Genomic DNA, 22,229 nt, shown 5'->3' with positions numbered 1-22,229 from the left:
GTAAGCAACTATGTACAGGTATTCCTCATACAACAAGGCATTTCTACAACATGGTTTGAAAATATTGAAATTGTCCATACAAAATTTCATAATTTTTAAGTGCAAACTCTATTATTTGATGTTTTCTTATTCATGTGTGCATGCGTGTCATATCAAATTTGCCTACAGATTTGACAATATTGAAATTTTCAAATTGTTTTGTGCCTTTTGTCATGTTTACTTTAATGAAAACTGATAGTAGAATTTTTTCTTCTTTGTCTTAGCTTTCCTAACAAACAGGTATTGTTGACATTGCTTTCAGACATCAGCAATTAAGACTGTCATAATGATTTCATTTTATAGATTAATCTTCTTATTTAATAGTTTATTTAAACATTTTAAGGTAAATGTTATTAAAATTTTTTAACAGTATGTAAGTAATCATTTGTAAAAATAATGAATGAAATATGGTGGTATCTTGGTACTCGAACTGTTCCCAACTCAAACAATTTGGTATTCGAACACAAATTCTGGAGAAAAATCACTTTGTACTTGACTGAACAAATGAGGGCTCCCTAGAACAAATTTTTGATTAATAACATATTCTTATTTTGTCATCTATAAAAATTTTTTATAATAAAAATAAGAAAAATGAAGATGTTTCTGATACTTTGTAAAAAGAAAACACTGTCATTTAATTCAAATTAATATTAACGTATAATACAGTACATTTAATTGTGATTGTTAGTTAATTAAAGATTGCTTTAATGAACATATTTCTCTTAGTAATGATAAAGAATAGTATACTTTTGTTAACTTTTGGAACCTAACCCTATGTTTTGTATAGCACAAATCAGCATAACATGGCACTTTTTCGGATCATAACTACCATATTTTATGAGGGATACCTGTATGTTGAGGACTGAGAAGGTATTGAAGCATTGGAATAATAGTAATTCTGCTTTCCACAATATCAAAACTATTATAGTACAAAAAATTTTATTTTTAAGTTTCAATTGTCTATTTTCATTCCTTGTACACAACTATTTAGACTAAGACAGCTCTATCTAGATGGGTATGCACATCTGCCTTTTTTGCTACAGTTTTCATTACCAGCTTAACTCCAACATACTGTATGAGAACCAATAAGAACAATGTAATTGTATGGGTTCTTATGATAGTTAAAATATTGTCATAAGATATTATACCTTGTATATTTAAAATTATTAAGTAAAGCTATTTGTGCAATTTAAATAAGGGGCTGCTTAGTTATGGTACCCATGAACTGTGACATTAGTATTAGCAAAATTGTAATAAAATTTGTTATATTTTGTTTTATTATTATTAATTTTTTTGTTTTATGTAAAAGTAAAGAATTTAATATTTCAAGCTAAAATAAGCAGTTTATATTAAAAATTTCTTTTTATAAGAATAGTTCTCAACAGATTAGTCATAGATTCAAAAAAGAAGAAATAAAATTAATTGGAGCAATAAAAAAGCTCTCTTTCTAAGGAAACAAAGGGTCTATTGAAACTGTATGCAAATTCTATTGATTATCAAACAATCTTAATTAATGTAGAATTATGTTTTTCTCACTTCACTTACATAGCAGGAACTGAAAAAGCTTTGGCGAATAATTCCAATATTGCTGGATCTAATAAGAGTGTAAGTGATCTGAGAGAAGTTATGCTTCCTCAAATACTGATCAAAAGCTTTTTTCAAATGCAGGAAAACTGATCAAGATTTACCTTGCTATATCCTGCAATATAGTTTTGGCCAAAAGAACTCTTGTTTTGAACACCTGAAAACTTGCTTAAGGAAGACAAATGTGTCAGGAAAGATTGCAATCTGCTGTATTCAAAGTTGCAATCTTGCTGCACTCACAATTGATAAAGAACAATGTATAAATATTTATCTTATAATGAAGAAATTTGCTAAAAAAAAGCAGGAAACTTACATTAATATGTCTTATCAGTAGTTTACAGATAAACCTTTATGAATTTTAAGAATTTTATGATTTTATCATCTACAATCAAAAGGCATTGCAAGCTGCTCATAGTGTAAAAAAATATAACTTTAAATAAAAAATATTAGATTTTCATTGTTTTTTTTTATTTCACCTTCTGGACAGTGCTCTCGAATACAGCACCCTACCTGGCAGGAAATTAAAAAATACAGTACAAAAACCATATATATTAAACCTACGCTATTTAAACCCCATAACCTAAGCATTTTAAACCTCATAACCCAGGGGACAGTTAATTTATTTATTGTTTATGTAAAAACTGTTTTTATGGATTCCAAAAAGATATTTTGCAATTTATTTTACATAAACAATAAATTAATTAATTACATAATTAACTGTCCCCGGGTTATAGGGTTTAAAAGCTTAGGTTATTGGATTTCTGACCTACTGGTATCTAAAAGTAAAATGTTTCTAAGAAACCTTCCTTAAGCTGAAATGACAGAAGTGAAAAATAATTGCTATTATTTTATATGGGAAAAATTATTCAGTGTTCATAGATCCAAAATTAACCTACCTAATCATACAAAATATATACTATAGGCTTTTTGCACCTTAGGACACATTTTGCTAACAGATTTGCTAAAATAAATCAAAATAAAGCTCAGATGCTCACAGACATGGTTTAAAGCAGGCCTGACCAACCCAAATTGTTTTGTGGGCCACTTTGATCACACGTAACATTACAGTGGGCCACAATTTAGGCAAACATGCTTTTAAAAAGTAAAACAAATACAAAATGAATAAGATTTTATTGTTATACCAAGAATTCGTACTTACACTTGTGCATCATAAAAATGACATATGCAAATTTTCATTTATTTAATTGTTTTAGTATACACATAACGGAAAACAAAAGTTTTAATAGATATATAATATCACTTAGCAGGACACACAATTTAATGTGACGGGCCGCGGGTTGGTCAGGCCTGGTTTAAAGCTATGTGGCTAGATGCTGACATGCTAAGTGTAGTTTTCAGGGAAAAAGCTTGGAGTTACCACTTGCTGCTCAAGATGCACACTTTCTCTAAAACAGTTTGTTGCAAAACAAACAATAAATGCAATTTTTGCTTTTTGCCTTTATCATGAAAGCAAAAATCCTCTTTGAATTTCTTTTGGTTAGTGAAAACAGTTAAGGAACATTAATCCGAAATCAGTTTGTCCTTTAATTTCCACAATTTTGTGTGCTGAGAAAACAGTGTACCCATAATGTCTGGACTTAAATGCCTTTACACACCATACATCTGGATTAGTTTGTACAAGCCTAATAGGCAATGGCGTAGCTAGCACGGGCGTCACCCAGTGCGGATATCATGGTGTTACCCCAAGAATGAAAACTCTTAAAATTAATAAAAATCCGATAAACGTAAAGTATGATTTTATTTAATTAATACAAATAAGAGTCATTAATTATCAAGTTACAATATTATGATAATAATAGTACAGTTTTATTAAACATTCTTTCACATTGATGTATGAAAATGAAAGTTGGGTTTGGCAAAAGAAGAATGAGAGTAGAATTAATATACTCTCATATACTGTACATATTATGTACAAAACTTAAAAACTCTTCTTTCTAACTTTAACAGCTGCAAACTCAGAAATCCCTTCTTCAAAATTTATATTTTGTGTTGACTTGTGTTCTATTGTTAATATGCCAAGATTGTTAAGTCTCATTTGGATCATTGTTGCCCACAAGTAATTTTTAATTAATTTTAGTTTGCTGAAACTCCTCTCACATGAAGCAATTGATATGCAAATTGTCAGAAATAACTTTAGTGCAACAATAAGATTCGGAAGAGATTCTATAAAACTAAATTATTTAATATAGATAACTTGGTTAAAATGGCTTCAGGCCTAAGTGATTTATCGTTGAAAAACATTGTAATGGTATGGTCGGGTGTCACCCCTAAATGGGTGACATCCAGTGCGGGCCACCCCGCCACCTCCCCTAGTTACACCACTGCTAATAGGCCTAGCCAATATCTATTTATAGTTAGAATCTTAATTTCTGAGTGCTATCTTGCTACTAAAAAATCTATATCAAAAGTTTTGCAATATCAATATAAATCATACTTATAATTGTAATAAAGACTGATCATTAATAGAATTTATAAATCAAGATACATTATCTCTCACTTTTTATATTAGGATTATTTTCTAAAGCTATTTTCTATCTATAATTTCGTTTTTTTTTTTATATACTTTAAATGCAAGAGAATCATTGAAATGTAAATCATTATCATAAATAAATGATTTGTTCTTCATTTAAATAGAGAAAAAATTTAATTTTAATTAAATACAGAAATTTTATATAAAATAACAAAGTAATTGTCATATAGAATAAAACTAGTGCGACTTATAAATGTTTATTCTATTTTGTAATTAAATTATAAATGCATATTGAATATTGAAAAGTCTATATGCTTTACTACTATATAAATAATAAGATTAATTTAGATTTATAGTGAATTAGACTAAATATTTTTATGATTTATAACTTAATACGAATAAATTAATATGAATAAAATTAAGAATTTTGCAACGAATTGATGCAAAATCATTAAACAACAATGGCAAATAGCGTTTAAAAAATATTTCAGAAAGCTTTTAAATTTTTCGTTACATGTTCGAAACAATTGTTTTAATAGTCTACTTAAAAGAAATGTTTCATCAAATGTTTACTTTCTGGCAGATTTAACAAAATTAAATTTTCATTAAATTTCTTACAAAATTGAATTTGTATTTACGATTATAAACAGTTACATATATTCATTTAATATAAGCAAGCATTATTCAATATTTATTAAGTCTACATATTAATTTAAGCTACTTACCACAATAAAATATTTCATTGGCCGGTTTGCTATGAAAATTATATATTGAAGAGAAAACAATGATGTTTTCTCTCTTCATTAGTATTGTTATTATTTGGAATTTTGTAAATTAGATTGCTAGTTTTAAATAATAATTAAGGATAATAACCAAAAAGTACTGATATAAATCTTTCATAAAAGGAAACTGGTGTAAAGTCAATTTTTGCAAAGGAGGGGCTACCTATACCTATATCATTGTACAATTATTATTTACTATAAAATTGTCTACATTATTCTTTTGTGATTATTCAGCTTAAAGTTGATAACAAATGTAAATAATAATAATAATTATATAAAAACGATTCAAACTGACATTTTCAACTATTATGTAAGAAGTGATTTTTAAACATTAGACAAAATAACAATTAAAATCTGACCTCTGTTCGATGCACAACTGTCCAATTACCATCACTTTCTTGCTTACGAAATTCCAAAAATGGATCAGATTTACTGAAAAATTCCTTTAAAATATATTAAAGTATTTTATTTAAACAATAATGTTTTGAATTTTTATACAAGAGAAAAAATTTACTAACCTTATTATCAAGCTTTTTAGCATGAAAAGCAAGTAAAAGAAGATCATTTCCTCCTTTTCCAATTTCTTGTGCTCTGATCTAATAAAAACACATCACTTGCATTATTCTATTATTTTAATGCAATTTTTTAATTTTCTGACTCATCAATCCCCATAAAAATATACAAAAAGTTTTCAATATAATTATAAAGAATAAATATGACAAAGCTACTTTGATTTGAAAAAAATTTAGTAAAATAATAAAAATAGATTTTTAGAAACTATTAAAATATAAAACACTTTCAAAATACATTTATATGCTGATTTAGGATTTAATAATACAAACAGTTTTAAGTTTAAGACAATTAACTTGCATGATATTTATTATAATGATTAAACTTCTAGAAAAAATTACCATCATCCTTTCTCAAAGTGGGTGATAACACCCCCTTGTGGGCACTGGAGGCTTTCAGGGGGGCAGTAGAAGGCTCAGTGATTAAATATGAGTTTTATTTCTTCTCATTGAAACATTCTTTGATCTCAGAAATAGGATATGGGTCACACGCTATCTATCCTATCCATATAATAATGCATGTTTAAACATTATATTTGCAATAACTGTTTTTAAGATACACAACAGATGGTAATGTAAAAAGGTAAGTTAAAAAATATGGGGCACTAGATTTTTTTAATCTCAAAGTGGGTGGTGGTCGAAATAAGTTTGAGAATATTATATAAAATTTTGTAGACCTAATTTATAGTATTATATATATGAAATTCACTGAATACATCAAATTTATAAATACAATAAGCCTAACTACTGTAAGAAGCAAAAATCTTACAAAAAAAAAAAAAAATGAAATATTTAAATTAATCTGAGTGATTACTAAATAATTTGATTATTGTTATTTTATTATTCAACACAGGTAATTTTGGTAATGCAAGTGAGACTCATGGGACCAGCAGACCTGAAATGTGTCTCACTTCAGGGAATAAGCTATATATAAGCAATACCTCATAAATCTATCAATTTAGAGATATATTATAGTTTATATCAAATTGTTTAAACTTTGACTAGAGCAGCTACTAGAATAATTTGATTAACTTTAATTAATACAATATCATTCATTCAAAACATTCAGTTGAATAATATAAACTTTAATAATATTATTGCTAATTAACATAAATATTCTACCACTTTTACTTTTTTATCAAAATAATTGTTTTCTAAATAGTAAGAAATAATTCCAACTTCTTTAAAAATTTAATATTTTTAATAATACTTTCTCTGATTCATAGACTATAATAGTGTATTAATATTTTTATATAATTTTATTTAATCATATATGTACCCTACATACGGGGTGCATCATGAATAACTAACTGTCCATACGAGAGCAATGGTGAGAAGTTTAAGTGAGTAGAGACTCAGATTTTTGCATAAGTAGAGGAAATGTAGCAGTTAATTCATTAATGCCAGAATTTAGTATTGACAATTGAGAAAATGAAACCAAGTTAATTAAAGGGTAAAACAAATGACAAGAACTTAATACACCCTTGCTCACATTTCTCTCCTATTCATGGTGTATTCTGTGTAATTGTATACTGTGCATATATACATAACGTATTTCCTTGATTAAACCCTGGAGGAGTTTATTTTTAAAATGTATCCCTCAGGATTTAATCGAAGGCCTAGAGTTTTTTCCAAGGCCTGGACATCACACTAGAAACTTTACAACAGGAGATGAGCAAACATTGAAAGAAACACCTGAATTATGTTTTGAACTATCAAAACTATTTCTTGACTATATGTATGAGTTATAGGTACTGTACAATATTTGAAATAATTATTGTTTTCATAGTTAACCCAATTCAGTCATTATATTGTAATTCAGATCTACTGTGATGCCCAGTAATATAACCAAATCTGATATAAAGGGAGACCCAAATAAAAATTTTATATGAATCACTACACATTTTAATACTTTCGTAATGGATTAAAAAACTACAAAGTTAATAATTTATATATATTTAACTTAACAATTAAATTATTCTACAGGGTGTCCACAAAGTCTGGGTACATAAGGATTAACTCTCTTCATTAGTATTGTTATTATTTGGAATTTTGTAAATTAAGTTTCTAATCTTAAATAATAATTAAGGATAATAACCAAAAAGTACTGATATAAATCTTTCATAAAAGGAAACTGGTGTAAAGTCAATTTTTGCAAAGGAGGGGCTACCTATACCTATATCATTGTACAATTATTATTTACTATAAAATTGTCTACATTATTCTTTTGTGATTATTCAGCTTAAAGTTGATAACAAATGTAAATAATAATAATAATTATATAAAAACGATTCAAACTGACATTTTCAACTATTATGTAAGAAGTGATTTTTAAACATTAGACAAAATAACAATTAAAATCTGACCTCTGTTCGATGCACAACTGTCCAATTACCATCACTTTCTTGCTTACGAAATTCCAAAAATGGATCAGATTTACTGAAAAATTCCTTTAAAATATATTAAAGTATTTTATTTAAACAATAATGTTTTGAATTTTTATACAAGAGAAAAAATTTACTAACCTTATTATCAAGCTTTTTAGCATGAAAAGCAAGTAAAAGAAGATCATTTCCTCCTTTTCCAATTTCTTGTGCTCTGATCTAATAAAAACACATCACTTGCATTATTCTATTATTTTAATGCAATTTTTTAATTTTCTGACTCATCAATCCCCATAAAAATATACAAAAAGTTTTCAATATAATTATAAAGAATAAATATGACAAAGCTACTTTGATTTGAAAAAAATTTAGTAAAATAATAAAAATAGATTTTTAGAAACTATTAAAATATAAAACACTTTCAAAATACATTTATATGCTGATTTAGGATTTAATAATACAAACAGTTTTAAGTTTAAGACAATTAACTTGCATGATATTTATTATAATGATTAAACTTCTAGAAAAAATTACCATCATCCTTTCTCAAAGTGGGTGATAACACCCCCTTCTGGGCACTGGAGGCTTTCAGGGGGGCAGTAGAAGGCTCAGTGATTAAATATGAGTTTTATTTCTTCTCATTGAAACATTCTTTGATCTCAGAAATAGGATATGGGTCACACGCTATCTATCCTATCCATATAATAATGCATGTTTAAACATTATATTTGCAATAACTGTTTTTAAGATACACAACAGATGGTAATGTAAAAAGGTAAGTTAAAAAATATGGGGCACTAGATTTTTTTAATCTCAAAGTGGGTGGTGGTCGAAATAAGTTTGAGAATATTATATAAAATTTTGTAGACCTAATTTATAGTATTATATATATGAAATTCACTGAATACATCAAATTTATAAATACAATAAGCCTAACTACTGTAAGAAGCAAAAATCTTACAAAAAAAAAAAAAAATGAAATATTTAAATTAATCTGAGTGATTACTAAATAATTTGATTATTGTTATTTTATTATTCAACACAGGTAATTTTGGTAATGCAAGTGAGACTCATGGGACCAGCAGACCTGAAATGTGTCTCACTTCAGGGAATAAGCTATATATAAGCAATACCTCATAAATCTATCAATTTAGAGATATATTATAGTTTATATCAAATTGTTTAAACTTTGACTAGAGCAGCTACTAGAATAATTTGATTAACTTTAATTAATACAATATCATTCATTCAAAACATTCAGTTGAATAATATAAACTTTAATAATATTATTGCTAATTAACATAAATATTCTACCACTTTTACTTTTTTATCAAAATAATTGTTTTCTAAATAGTAAGAAATAATTCCAACTTCTTTAAAAATTTAATATTTTTAATAATACTTTCTCTGATTCATAGACTATAATAGTGTATTAATATTTTTATATAATTTTATTTAATCATATATGTACCCTACATACGGGGTGCATCATGAATAACTAACTGTCCATACGAGAGCAATGGTGAGAAGTTTNTTAATTTATATTAATATGTATCACTTAAGAAAATTTTAATAAAGATATTTATCTTAATTATGAAAATATAATAGCATGTTTTCTAATTTTTGGAACCTAACCCTCCTTTTCGTACTAGTTCTTTGTTTCGTATAACACGGATTCACATAACACGGCAATTTTTTGGAACGTAACTACTGTGTTATACGCAGGCCCACCATAAGCGGGTGTGCAAGGCGTGCACCGCATGCGGGCAGCACGTCCAGGGGGCGGCAAATGAAGCGATCGGTCATGTAATATTCAAAGTCATTGTCATAATACCCACCCTACTTGTAGCATAAGAAATGTCTTCGCATAGAGAAAAAAAATCCGACCGGCACGCAATTACTATATTCTTATTTATATTGTAGCGTTAACAGCGCTTCTCTATTGGCATTTATCAGAATTAAGATACAATGCGAAACGTCTGTCGGCAGGTTGAGCCATCCGGCGGCGTCCGAAAGCCAAGTACCCATAGTCGTGCTTTATGACAGAAGTTGGCAGGACTGGCGAAAATAGGGAATCCCCACAGAGCTTCCTTCTCAATTTGTACTTGTACGCATTCGAACAGTTCTATCGCATATCAAATTGCAATTATTTTGTTAATAATTCTTCTGACATGAGTCTAAGTNTTGGTACCATCCCTGTATAACACGGTACTGTTATTACACAGATTCACTCTGACATGTTTCGAGAATTGGGTAAAACCCTCATACAACATGAAATGTAATAAATTTTTACATACTTAAGTAATAACTATTATCACTTAAGTATGTAAGTAAGTATTGATAGTTCACGAAAATAATAATTTTCGTGAACTATCAATACTTATGTATGTAAATTTTCTTTTCTCGCCTTCTGTCGATACACATGGTCCTTCTAGAAACTTGTTTCAATGTTGCCAGATTGCGACGCTTCTGCTTCTGATGTTGCTAGATGTTTTTCCCTTATTCCATACTTGCTTTATTCTTCATAAGTGCTTTGCACCATATAAGGAAATTTATAAAGATCTTTTAACGAGAAGCAAGCAATCTAAAATTACATACTTTTTGCGAAAGGTAAAGCATGGATCTGAAGATAATGCAGAAAAATGCTCAGAGGATAAGGATAACTTGCCAAAAAGAAAACGCTCTTGGTTAATAGTGCTTTTAGTGATGATGAAGAAAACATTGTTTAATTTATATTAATTAATTAATTAATTAATCATATATGTACCCTACATACGGGGTGCATCATGAATAACTAACTGTCCATACGAGAGCAATGGTGAGAAGTTTAAGTGAGTAGAGACTCAGATTTTTGCATAAGTAGAGGAAATGTAGCAGTTAATTCATTAATGCCAGAATTTAGTATTGACAATTGAGAAAATGAAACCAAGTTAATTAAAGGGTAAAACAAATGACAAGAACTTAATACACCCTTGCTCACATTTCTCTCCTATTCATGGTGTATTCTGTGTAATTGTATACTGTGCATATATACATAACGTATTTCCTTGATTAAACCCTGGAGGAGTTTATTTTTAAAATGTATCCCTCAGGATTTAATCGAAGGCCTAGAGTTTTTTCCAAGGCCTGGACATCACACTAGAAACTTTACAACAGGAGATGAGCAAACATTGAAAGAAACACCTGAATTATGTTTTGAACTATCAAAACTATTTCTTGACTATATGTATGAGTTATAGGTACTGTACAATATTTGAAATAATTATTGTTTTCATAGTTAACCCAATTCAGTCATTATATTGTAATTCAGATCTACTGTGATGCCCAGTAATATAACCAAATCTGATATAAAGGGAGACCCAAATAAAAATTTTATATGAATCACTACACATTTTAATACTTTCGTAATGGATTAAAAAACTACAAAGTTAATAATTTATATATATTTAACTTAACAATTAAATTATTCTACAGGGTGTCCACAAAGTCTGGGTACATAAGGATTAACACATACTTTTAAAACAAAATAATTTTATTTGATTCTAATACAGTATTAATAAATAACATTTTGAATATGATTTCCATCATTTTCAATACATAATTTGATGTGCCTTGCAAAATTCAGGTGAACTCGATTAAATAGGTCTGTACTGCCATCAATTTCAGCACACTGACTGGTAATGGTGTCCACGAATTATGGCACATCAAATTATGTATTGAAAATGATGGAAATCATATTGAAAATGTTATGTATTAATATTAGAATCAAATAAAATTGTTTTGTTTTAAAAGTATGTGTTACTCCTTATGTACCCAGACTTTGTGGAAACCCTGTACATATATTTAGCATTTTTATTAACTTTTTCATTACAAAGGGGATCTGGGCCCCAACTACTCACTGATTACACTATCAGAATCAAAATCTTAACTACTTTTTTCTGGTTCACACTTACCATCTCTTTCCAATTTGAGTTTTCTTAATTACCCTTTGACTGATAACCTCTTGACTTATGAACTCAAACTTGACTTTCCCACATTCAATATTTGACAACATAATTTTATTGTCAAAAATATTCCTATGGAACAGAAAGTGCTGTCTGACTAGATAATTTGAAGAGGTAGAATTTTAGTTAAATTCTTTACTTGTCACTCTAAACTACATTACCCCATACAGCACAGTACTTCAGAGTTTCCCATGCTTTTCAATCCAGAATTTATTTTTAACAAATTTTTAATTTTCCAAGTTTATTGAAAGACTGGGTGTATTTGAATGCCAGGGTGTAATTCAAAAAATAAGATATATTATAAAATAAATAAACTANATATAAAATACACATATTTTATATATATATATAATACACATATAGAAGTAATGTTTTGTTTGTTCTCAAAATCTGTTCAATCGATTTTGATAAAACTTTGCCATTTTTTATTAATTACTATGAATAATCCAAAAATGAAATAAAGAATGTGAGTCCATGACTTGTTTTTAAGATACAAGGTCCTAACAAGAGTCACTAGCCCATCTTCTATGTGGTTTACAGAATTGAGTTTGTTCTCAAATTTGATGGGCCAATTTTGATAAAACTTTATCATTTTATATTGATTGTGACGAAGAATCCAGAAATGTAATAAATGTAAATGTAGAAAATAGGGATCCATGATTTCGTTTTTGATATAAAGTGGGATCAAAGTGACAATGTCTGTGGTCCTATAGCATGCCTAATGGTATTTAGGGGTAAAAAAACAGCATTGCATGCACCTAACAGAAAACAGACACAAAAAATGAACAGAATACAGCAAAGCAATTGGCATTGATTGCTTTTAGTTTTGGTTTTATTTGTATACTGCAATGTAACATGTGGGAGATCTGCCAAAGGAAATGCCTCTCAGGTGGTCTTTTAAGGGAAACTGGCCCCTATTTAGGTGTTACTAAGATGAAGAAAATGTTGGAAAACTCTACATAGCCGGGCATAAACTCACAACCAACTACCAATGTACAGTGGTTTTATCCACTTAGCCACTGGTGGACATCAGCATTGATTACTTTGTTCTTGGATCGCCTCTCTTGTAACCAGCAGATGCAAAGATAGCCTCTTTCATGGTGGCAAGTGCAAACTTTGCCTGTCCATGACTGTCAGGTACAAGGATTGCCTTTTATGTGTCTAACAAGTGCAAGGATTGCTTCTTTCTTTCTGGCTCTTCTGTCTCATTTCTATCATGATGTGACAAAGTTGCATAATGTGTCAGTTACTAAATTTATTTGTTTGTATACATTTATTTAAATGTTTGTGAATTAGTGAGTTAAATATCTTGGATCCAAACTCCTGTACATACATTCTTAACAATTCAGCATTAGCCTCTGCTGTTTTACTGATATTGTTGGTTGAACGGAACTCAATACAATGGAATTTTTCTGTACATGCTCCATATACAGAAGTTTGATTACTTTAACACAAAGAAATTGTATTCATTATATTTAATTAAACAATATATTTACAATATTTTTGAACAATTTAAATTTATCATTATTAAATTAATAAGTACAGCATTCACAATCATTTTAATCCAATTATTTCAAAGGATTTTGAGAGTTTGAAAAATGAAAGATATTTATAGCAATGTAAAATATATTGGAAGACTTGAGGATTTGAGAATTTAAAGCATTTGAATTCTGTGTATTGATATGTAATTGAATGAAAAAGTGATATTTCTCACATGCATCAATAAAGATTCACTGCACAGATAGAAGAAATGGACTATAGACCATTTGAAGAAATTGCACCTGCAATCACTCAAACAAGCTATAAAGTTTATAAAGCACTTATTTAGTCTGGAAAACAGTTAAATCTGCAAAATATACAATAAAAATGATAAATGCATATAAAATACTCATTATTGGACAACCTAAATTTGATGCACATGGACCCAAATTGTGTTTTTATTGTGGTTTTAACATCATAGCAGTTAAGGAAAAAGACATGCACATGCATATAAATCCAGACCTTATATATAATATTAAAATATTTTTCATAAATAAACTCAAAAATGTTTTTTCAATGTACTAGTTTTTCTAAACATTACTGATATTTAGTAAAACTATGATTGTTTCTTATAAATTGTTATTCTGCTCATTATGCACTGGAGTTATTTTAGTGTTTAATTTTTACTTTGTTCTGAATTTCTTTATTGTTTAAAATATTTTTTTATAAAGCTGAAAGTATTTGGAAACTAAACTACAAATTATTTCAATTTTTCCTTTATAACAAAATATTTTATAAAAATCTGAGATTATGGGTGTATAAAATTTATTTCTGAACTGTATATTAATTTATGATAAACTTTTAATCAAGGTATATGAAAGCTATTTACAAAATCAAATATTCAGAAATTCACAAATACATTTTTATTAAAATTTTAACATTATGAAATTAATTTTTTCATTAATTCAACATATTTTATTTTGCAAAAGTCCAAAAAGACATTCATTTTGATTTGTATTTCAATATTATAAATATACACATTATCAGAAATGGTATTAATTAACTATAGGCTATTAATAATTATGGCACTTTTATAATAATCATTTAAAATTAACTTATAAAAATTATTTGTAGATTTATTTATAAACATAAAGATAAACTTATCTTTCATTTCTTACCTCTCCTAAAGTACATTCCAGAACACTCAGAAAATCATCATCGGCAAGAGTTTTAGTATCATTATCAATATCATATACAACAAATTTCAATTTTTGAACTTCTTCAAAAAAATAATCTATTTTGATTGATCTACAAAAATCTGGATTGTGGTTATTTTTTATGATTTCTGTCCTTCCCACCTACAGATTTAAACAATTAATTAATTAATTTAATTTGAAACATAACAATGTAATAAACATTTACAAAAAACATAAAAATATTTATATTAAAAATAAAATAATATTATGCATCAAATATAAATAAATATAAGTGTAAGGATATATGGTGCTAATTGTCACTGCCCGATACCTAATTCATTAGGAAATCAAACTCAGTGAGGGTTTGCAGATAAAACCATGTTTGTGGGTGTAAAAGATTTAGACTCAAACACCTTTACAAACTTTTTCATTTATTGATACAGAAATTGTCACTTACATCTAACCTTCTTTTGTCTAGAACAATAGTTTTTAAATCCAATACAAGTTTGGATGATGCCGGGCTGGAATGGAGTTGTTGATGAGGTGGTCGGGATCATTTACTCTAGAGATTTGCAGAACACCACTCTCAAGCAGAGGTGTAAGATGGTGACTTCTGTGTTTCCAAGAGATGAAGTCATGCATTTATTAGGAGCCACCAAAGGAGAAGGTACTTGATGACAGCTTGCTGCAGCATAAAATGGATTTGCATTCCATGGCTAGATCAAGAACATGCTTGAAGAAAACATACTAAGTTGACTGGTAGATACTAGCAGATTAACAGAGAAAGTGAATTGACACAGGTTAGGGAAGAATGGATAGAGCTTGAGATGCAGATTTATATAGAATTTATCCATGGACAAAACAATTTAATCTGCAACAGAGCCTACATTGATATTTCAGAGTCCAAATATCAATGTAGGCCTTGTCGCAGATTGTACCTTTTCTGAAGAGGGATCAGCAAGGATTCCAATCCCAAAATTCATTTAAATAAAATATCTGAGAATTAATCATTTTTCTAAGTAATTCTTGAACTGGGGTGAGTGTCGGATCCAAAGGACATAACATGTCAATTTATTTGTTCAAAAAACCAATTTTAAGTGATTATAAAAGTGAATACTAAATTTTATCTGAGAGAATTTTTCTACTAAAAATATCATTTGAAATCAAGTGTCAATGATACATGATTTCAAATATGATATGATGTAGTTGTCAGGACATGATATGACTTGATATCAGTTGTTGGAAAATGTTATATGATATGACAGCACTTCAAATATGTTTTACTCAACACACAGTAATATCAATCATTCTTATCTGTTAAAACATTTTGTATGTTTTTGATTTTTGAATCTTTAACAACAACTAATGTCAAGTGATATTCATGTTGTGACTGACATCACTTGATATCATCTATAACATTTGACATCATGCCCAAAAGCTTTTGAAAATATCTTTAAAAAATTTTATTGTTAATTAAAGATTTCTGGCATCTATAAAACTGTTTAACAATGCACTTGGTATCATTTGAAATCAATCAGAAACTATTACAGAAATGATATAATGTCCAAAATCATTTTGGACAGTCTCAAATGACATAAAATGATATTACTTGTAATTATTTCATTAATTGATATGAAGTAATATCATTCTTATTATTTAAAACTGTCCAAAAATCACTTGATATCATATAAAAACAGTAAAATATTTTTACTAGGATTTATATTTAAGAAAAATTTGTACAAAATTAAAACATAATTGAATTATTAAATTTTATTCTGACTACAGAATAATTAATTCACTTGCATAGATATATTTTAAATTTTAAAAACTTACTTCAGTAAAACGTCCTCCAACATTTAAATAAAGCACAACTGTTGGGTCAGATTTCGACGTTGCATCTCTGTCAATCAAACAGCGACAACTCACAAATAGTTCCACTTGAGTAACACATGTTGTTGGAGTTGGTCTAGAAATTCCTAGAGATGCAGGAAACTGTGCCATCTACAATATAAATTAATTTTAATTATTATTAATTTAATATCAATTTGGCTAAAACAAAGTTATTTCTTTCAAATATTTTCTTTTATATTTTCTATTACAAAAAAAAAATATATTTTACAGAATTTAAAATATATTAAGTAAATTCAATGCATACATGTGTATGCATTTAATTATCTTATGGTGTTAAAAATATTAAAACACAAACAACAAAAAGCTGAAAATTATTCTAAATATGCATTTTGAAAACATGATGACTTTTGTATTTATATTCTAATGTTTTTATTCCATTTTTGTTTTAATAGCCTGATGAAAATAATGTAAACATTATCAAAAGTGAATGAAAATCACAATAGTATAATTGGCAATTTTTATTGTGTTTATTTCCACAGTTTTAACATTGTAAGACAGTCTAATATTACTCAATGTACAGAGATATAACAACAAATTATTGATATGTACTGTACATATTAAGAATTGAAACAGTATTCTAATTATTGTACATCAAAAAGTATTTTTTTGCATATGTAAAAAGATAGATAAACTGTAATAGATAAGTGACTAGAAACAGACAATGTATATAAATAGACATGTATATAAATATTTTGATTTACACTATGAAATGTCCTAAAGACCAAGGATTTCCTCCTCCAATGATAATAAAAATCCAAAACATCACAAGAATTCAAGAATAATACAAAATATATTAACAATGACATTTAAAACATATAAAATCTTGGTATAAAAAATGTTCAACATTGTATACATTATTCCATTGTTATGCAAAGAAGGGGGCGAGGGAGACCGCGTAAGGAAGACGCTAAAGAAGTTGAAGAAAATAATCAATTGATAGAGCTACTGGGAGAAGAATATCTATCAGAAGATTATGCGAAGGAGTCTACTGGTAATTCTAGAAATGCTACAATTAGAGACTTATTTGAACCGACAGGAGAATCAGTGTTACAAAATTGCGAAGAGTCAAAATATTCACTTAAATCAATTTATGAGTTGATTCAGGAAAAGTTCGATAGCTTAAATCTGAAAATTCAAATAATAAAATCTGAAATCAACATCATGAAAAAAAACAATGCCAAGGTCAAGGAAGAGATGAAAAATATTAGCCAAAAGATCCACACACTGGAAGAAAAGTCTAATTCTTACACCAATTTAAAAGGTATGTTGGAATTTGAATTCGATAAAATGTTAAATGGAAATACAAAGGAAAATTTAGTTATTTTGAACTTTCCATTTAAAACTCTGGATGTGTTAGAAGAGTTTAAAAAATTTACTAATGATGTTCTGGATCTTAATAATATAGAAATTGAGGGCCTTGTTCAGTTAAAAAATAATCATAATAAGCAAATAATAAAAATCATAATGGAATCAGTTAAAGACAGAAATATAGTCCTCAAAAAATTCTGGGTAGTGAGACCGAAAATGAAGGACGAGATGAAAAAAACAATAATAATAACAGATCTATGTCTAAGATCCAGAACCAGAACGAAACAGTTAATAAACAAGATTAAGTTAGAGAAAACAAAAAAGAATAGAATTTTAGTAAGAGAAGACTATTATATAAAAGATAATCTAATGTATACCTATGATACGAACACAAGAGAGATTATACAATTGAATCATTTTTTGGGAACAAACTTAAATCAAGCTTTGAAACAGCAATGAATAAATTTAATTTGAAGCAGGATATCGACAAAAGCAATATCATTACAGTNTTAAAAAACTACAAAGTTAATAATTTATATATATTTAACTTAACAATTAAATTATTCTACAGGGTGTCCACAAAGTCTGGGTACATAAGGATTAACACATACTTTTAAAACAAAATAATTTTATTTGATTCTAATACAGTATTAATAAATAACATTTTGAATATGATTTCCATCATTTTCAATACATAATTTGATGTGCCTTGCAAAATTCAGGTGAACTCGATTAAATAGGTCTGTACTGCCATCAATTTCAGCACACTGACTGGTAATGGTGTCCACGAATTATGGCACATCAAATTATGTATTGAAAATGATGGAAATCATATTGAAAATGTTATGTATTAATATTAGAATCAAATAAAATTGTTTTGTTTTAAAAGTATGTGTTACTCCTTATGTACCCAGACTTTGTGGAAACCCTGTACATATATTTAGCATTTTTATTAACTTTTTCATTACAAAGGGGATCTGGGCCCCAACTACTCACTGATTACACTATCAGAATCAAAATCTTAACTACTTTTTTCTGGTTCACACTTACCATCTCTTTCCAATTTGAGTTTTCTTAATTACCCTTTGACTGATAACCTCTTGACTTATGAACTCAAACTTGACTTTCCCACATTCAATATTTGACAACATAATTTTATTGTCAAAAATATTCCTATGGAACAGAAAGTGCTGTCTGACTAGATAATTTGAAGAGGTAGAATTTTAGTTAAATTCTTTACTTGTCACTCTAAACTACATTACCCCATACAGCACAGTACTTCAGAGTTTCCCATGCTTTTCAATCCAGAATTTATTTTTAACAAATTTTTAATTTTCCAAGTTTATTGAAAGACTGGGTGTATTTGAATGCCAGGGTGTAATTCAAAAAATAAGATATATTATAAAATAAATAAACTAGTGACATATACAAGTTTAAAGAATTTTTATGTTATATCAAAAGCAAAATATTATACTTACAATTATTTTGCTCTTTTGTTTATGACCTGATTTTGATAACAATTGTCTTGTACAGGGAGACGAAGAAACAATCTTTAATAATTATAAAATAATGATGTAAAAACTATATTTTAAATTCAAACTTCATACTTTTTTATTTTTATTTAATTTCTACTTAAAATGAGACCGTATTTATCAGAAATTGAGAAAGTTAATATATCTTTTAAATATAAAATTACAATACAAAAAAATATATAAGTTACTTTCAAAAACTTATTCTTAACAAATATTAAATTTCAAATTGTTAATCACTAAATTAAAATTTAAATATAATTAATGAAAAAGAATCATATTCTAACAGATCAAAATATATNTTGAACGGAACTCAATACAATGGAATTTTTCTGTACATGCTCCATATACAGAAGTTTGATTACTTTAACACAAAGAAATTGTATTCATTATATTTAATTAAACAATATATTTACAATATTTTTGAACAATTTAAATTTATCATTATTAAATTAATAAGTACAGCATTCACAATCATTTTAATCCAATTATTTCAAAGGATTTTGAGAGTTTGAAAAATGAAAGATATTTATAGCAATGTAAAATATATTGGAAGACTTGAGGATTTGAGAATTTAAAGCATTTGAATTCTGTGTATTGATATGTAATTGAATGAAAAAGTGATATTTCTCACATGCATCAATAAAGATTCACTGCACAGATAGAAGAAATGGACTATAGACCATTTGAAGAAATTGCACCTGCAATCACTCAAACAAGCTATAAAGTTTATAAAGCACTTATTTAGTCTGGAAAACAGTTAAATCTGCAAAATATACAATAAAAATGATAAATGCATATAAAATACTCATTATTGGACAACCTAAATTTGATGCACATGGACCCAAATTGTGTTTTTATTGTGGTTTTAACATCATAGCAGTTAAGGAAAAAGACATGCACATGCATATAAATCCAGACCTTATATATAATATTAAAATATTTTTCATAAATAAACTCAAAAATGTTTTTTCAATGTACTAGTTTTTCTAAACATTACTGATATTTAGTAAAACTATGATTGTTTCTTATAAATTGTTATTCTGCTCATTATGCACTGGAGTTATTTTAGTGTTTAATTTTTACTTTGTTCTGAATTTCTTTATTGTTTAAAATATTTTTTTATAAAGCTGAAAGTATTTGGAAACTAAACTACAAATTATTTCAATTTTTCCTTTATAACAAAATATTTTATAAAAATCTGAGATTATGGGTGTATAAAATTTATTTCTGAACTGTATATTAATTTATGATAAACTTTTAATCAAGGTATATGAAAGCTATTTACAAAATCAAATATTCAGAAATTCACAAATACATTTTTATTAAAATTTTAACATTATGAAATGAATTTTTTCATTAATTCAACATATTTTATTTTGCAAAAGTCCAAAAAGACATTCATTTTGATTTGTATTTCAATATTATAAATATACACATTATCAGAAATGGTATTAATTAACTATAGGCTATTAATAATTATGGCACTTTTATAATAATCATTTAAAATTAACTTATAAAAATTATTTGTAGATTTATTTATAAACATAAAGATAAACTTATCTTTCATTTCTTACCTCTCCTAAAGTACATTCCAGAACACTCAGAAAATCATCATCGGCAAGAGTTTTAGTATCATTATCAATATCATATACAACAAATTTCAATTTTTGAACTTCTTCAAAAAAATAATCTATTTTGATTGATCTACAAAAATCTGGATTGTGGTTATTTTTTATGATTTCTGTCCTTCCCACCTACAGATTTAAACAATTAATTAATTAATTTAATTTGAAACATAACAATGTAATAAACATTTACAAAAAACATAAAAATATTTATATTAAAAATAAAATAATATTATGCATCAAATATAAATAAATATAAGTGTAAGGATATATGGTGCTAATTGTCACTGCCCGATACCTAATTCATTAGGAAATCAAACTCAGTGAGGGTTTGCAGATAAAACCATGTTTGTGGGTGTAAAAGATTTAGACTCAAACACCTTTACAAACTTTTTCATTTATTGATACAGAAATTGTCACTTACATCTAACCTTCTTTTGTCTAGAACAATAGTTTTTAAATCCAATACAAGTTTGGATGATGCCGGGCTGGAATGGAGTTGTTGATGAGGTGGTCGGGATCATTTACTCTAGAGATTTGCAGAACACCACTCTCAAGCAGAGGTGTAAGATGGTGACTTCTGTGTTTCCAAGAGATGAAGTCATGCATTTATTAGGAGCCACCAAAGGAGAAGGTACTTGATGACAGCTTGCTGCAGCATAAAATGGATTTGCATTCCATGGCTAGATCAAGAACATGCTTGAAGAAAACATACTAAGTTGACTGGTAGATACTAGCAGATTAACAGAGAAAGTGAATTGACACAGGTTAGGGAAGAATGGATAGAGCTTGAGATGCAGATTTATATAGAATTTATCCATGGACAAAACAATTTAATCTGCAACAGAGCCTACATTGATATTTCAGAGTCCAAATATCAATGTAGGCCTTGTCGCAGATTGTACCTTTTCTGAAGAGGGATCAGCAAGGATTCCAATCCCAAAATTCATTTAAATAAAATATCTGAGAATTAATCATTTTTCTAAGTAATTCTTGAACTGGGGTGAGTGTCGGATCCAAAGGACATAACATGTCAATTTATTTGTTCAAAAAACCAATTTTAAGTGATTATAAAAGTGAATACTAAATTTTATCTGAGAGAATTTTTCTACTAAAAATATCATTTGAAATCAAGTGTCAATGATACATGATTTCAAATATGATATGATGTAGTTGTCAGGACATGATATGACTTGATATCAGTTGTTGGAAAATGTTATATGATATGACAGCACTTCAAATATGTTTTACTCAACACACAGTAATATCAATCATTCTTATCTGTTAAAACATTTTGTATGTTTTTGATTTTTGAATCTTTAACA

The 22,229-nt window shown here is 27.6% G+C and overlaps 1 protein-coding gene across 1 annotated transcript in view; it reads right to left on the bottom strand.

Annotated features, from left to right (window-relative positions):
• Positions 1-22,229, bottom strand: part of LOC111634796 (copine-3-like) — a 64,595-nt gene that overhangs the window by 38,710 nt on the left and 3,656 nt on the right. The window contains exons 3-8 of the mRNA XM_023379631.1: positions 20,854-21,033; positions 19,226-19,297; positions 7,991-8,068; positions 7,832-7,915; positions 5,415-5,492; positions 5,256-5,339 (exon numbers count right to left, since the gene is read on the bottom strand). Of these exons, the coding sequence (XP_023235399.1) occupies positions 5,256-5,339; positions 5,415-5,492; positions 7,832-7,915; positions 7,991-8,068; positions 19,226-19,297; positions 20,854-21,033 (576 nt within the window). The remainder of the gene's footprint in view (positions 1-5,255; positions 5,340-5,414; positions 5,493-7,831; positions 7,916-7,990; positions 8,069-19,225; positions 19,298-20,853; positions 21,034-22,229) is intronic.

The sequence above is a fragment of the Centruroides sculpturatus genome, unplaced genomic scaffold (genome assembly GCF_000671375.1).
Source record: "Centruroides sculpturatus isolate CEXI.00-Female unplaced genomic scaffold, Cexi_2.0 scaffold790, whole genome shotgun sequence".
NCBI classification, from domain to species: Eukaryota; Metazoa; Arthropoda; class Arachnida; order Scorpiones; family Buthidae; genus Centruroides; species Centruroides sculpturatus.
This window is presented reverse-complemented; position numbering and strand designations above follow the sequence as displayed.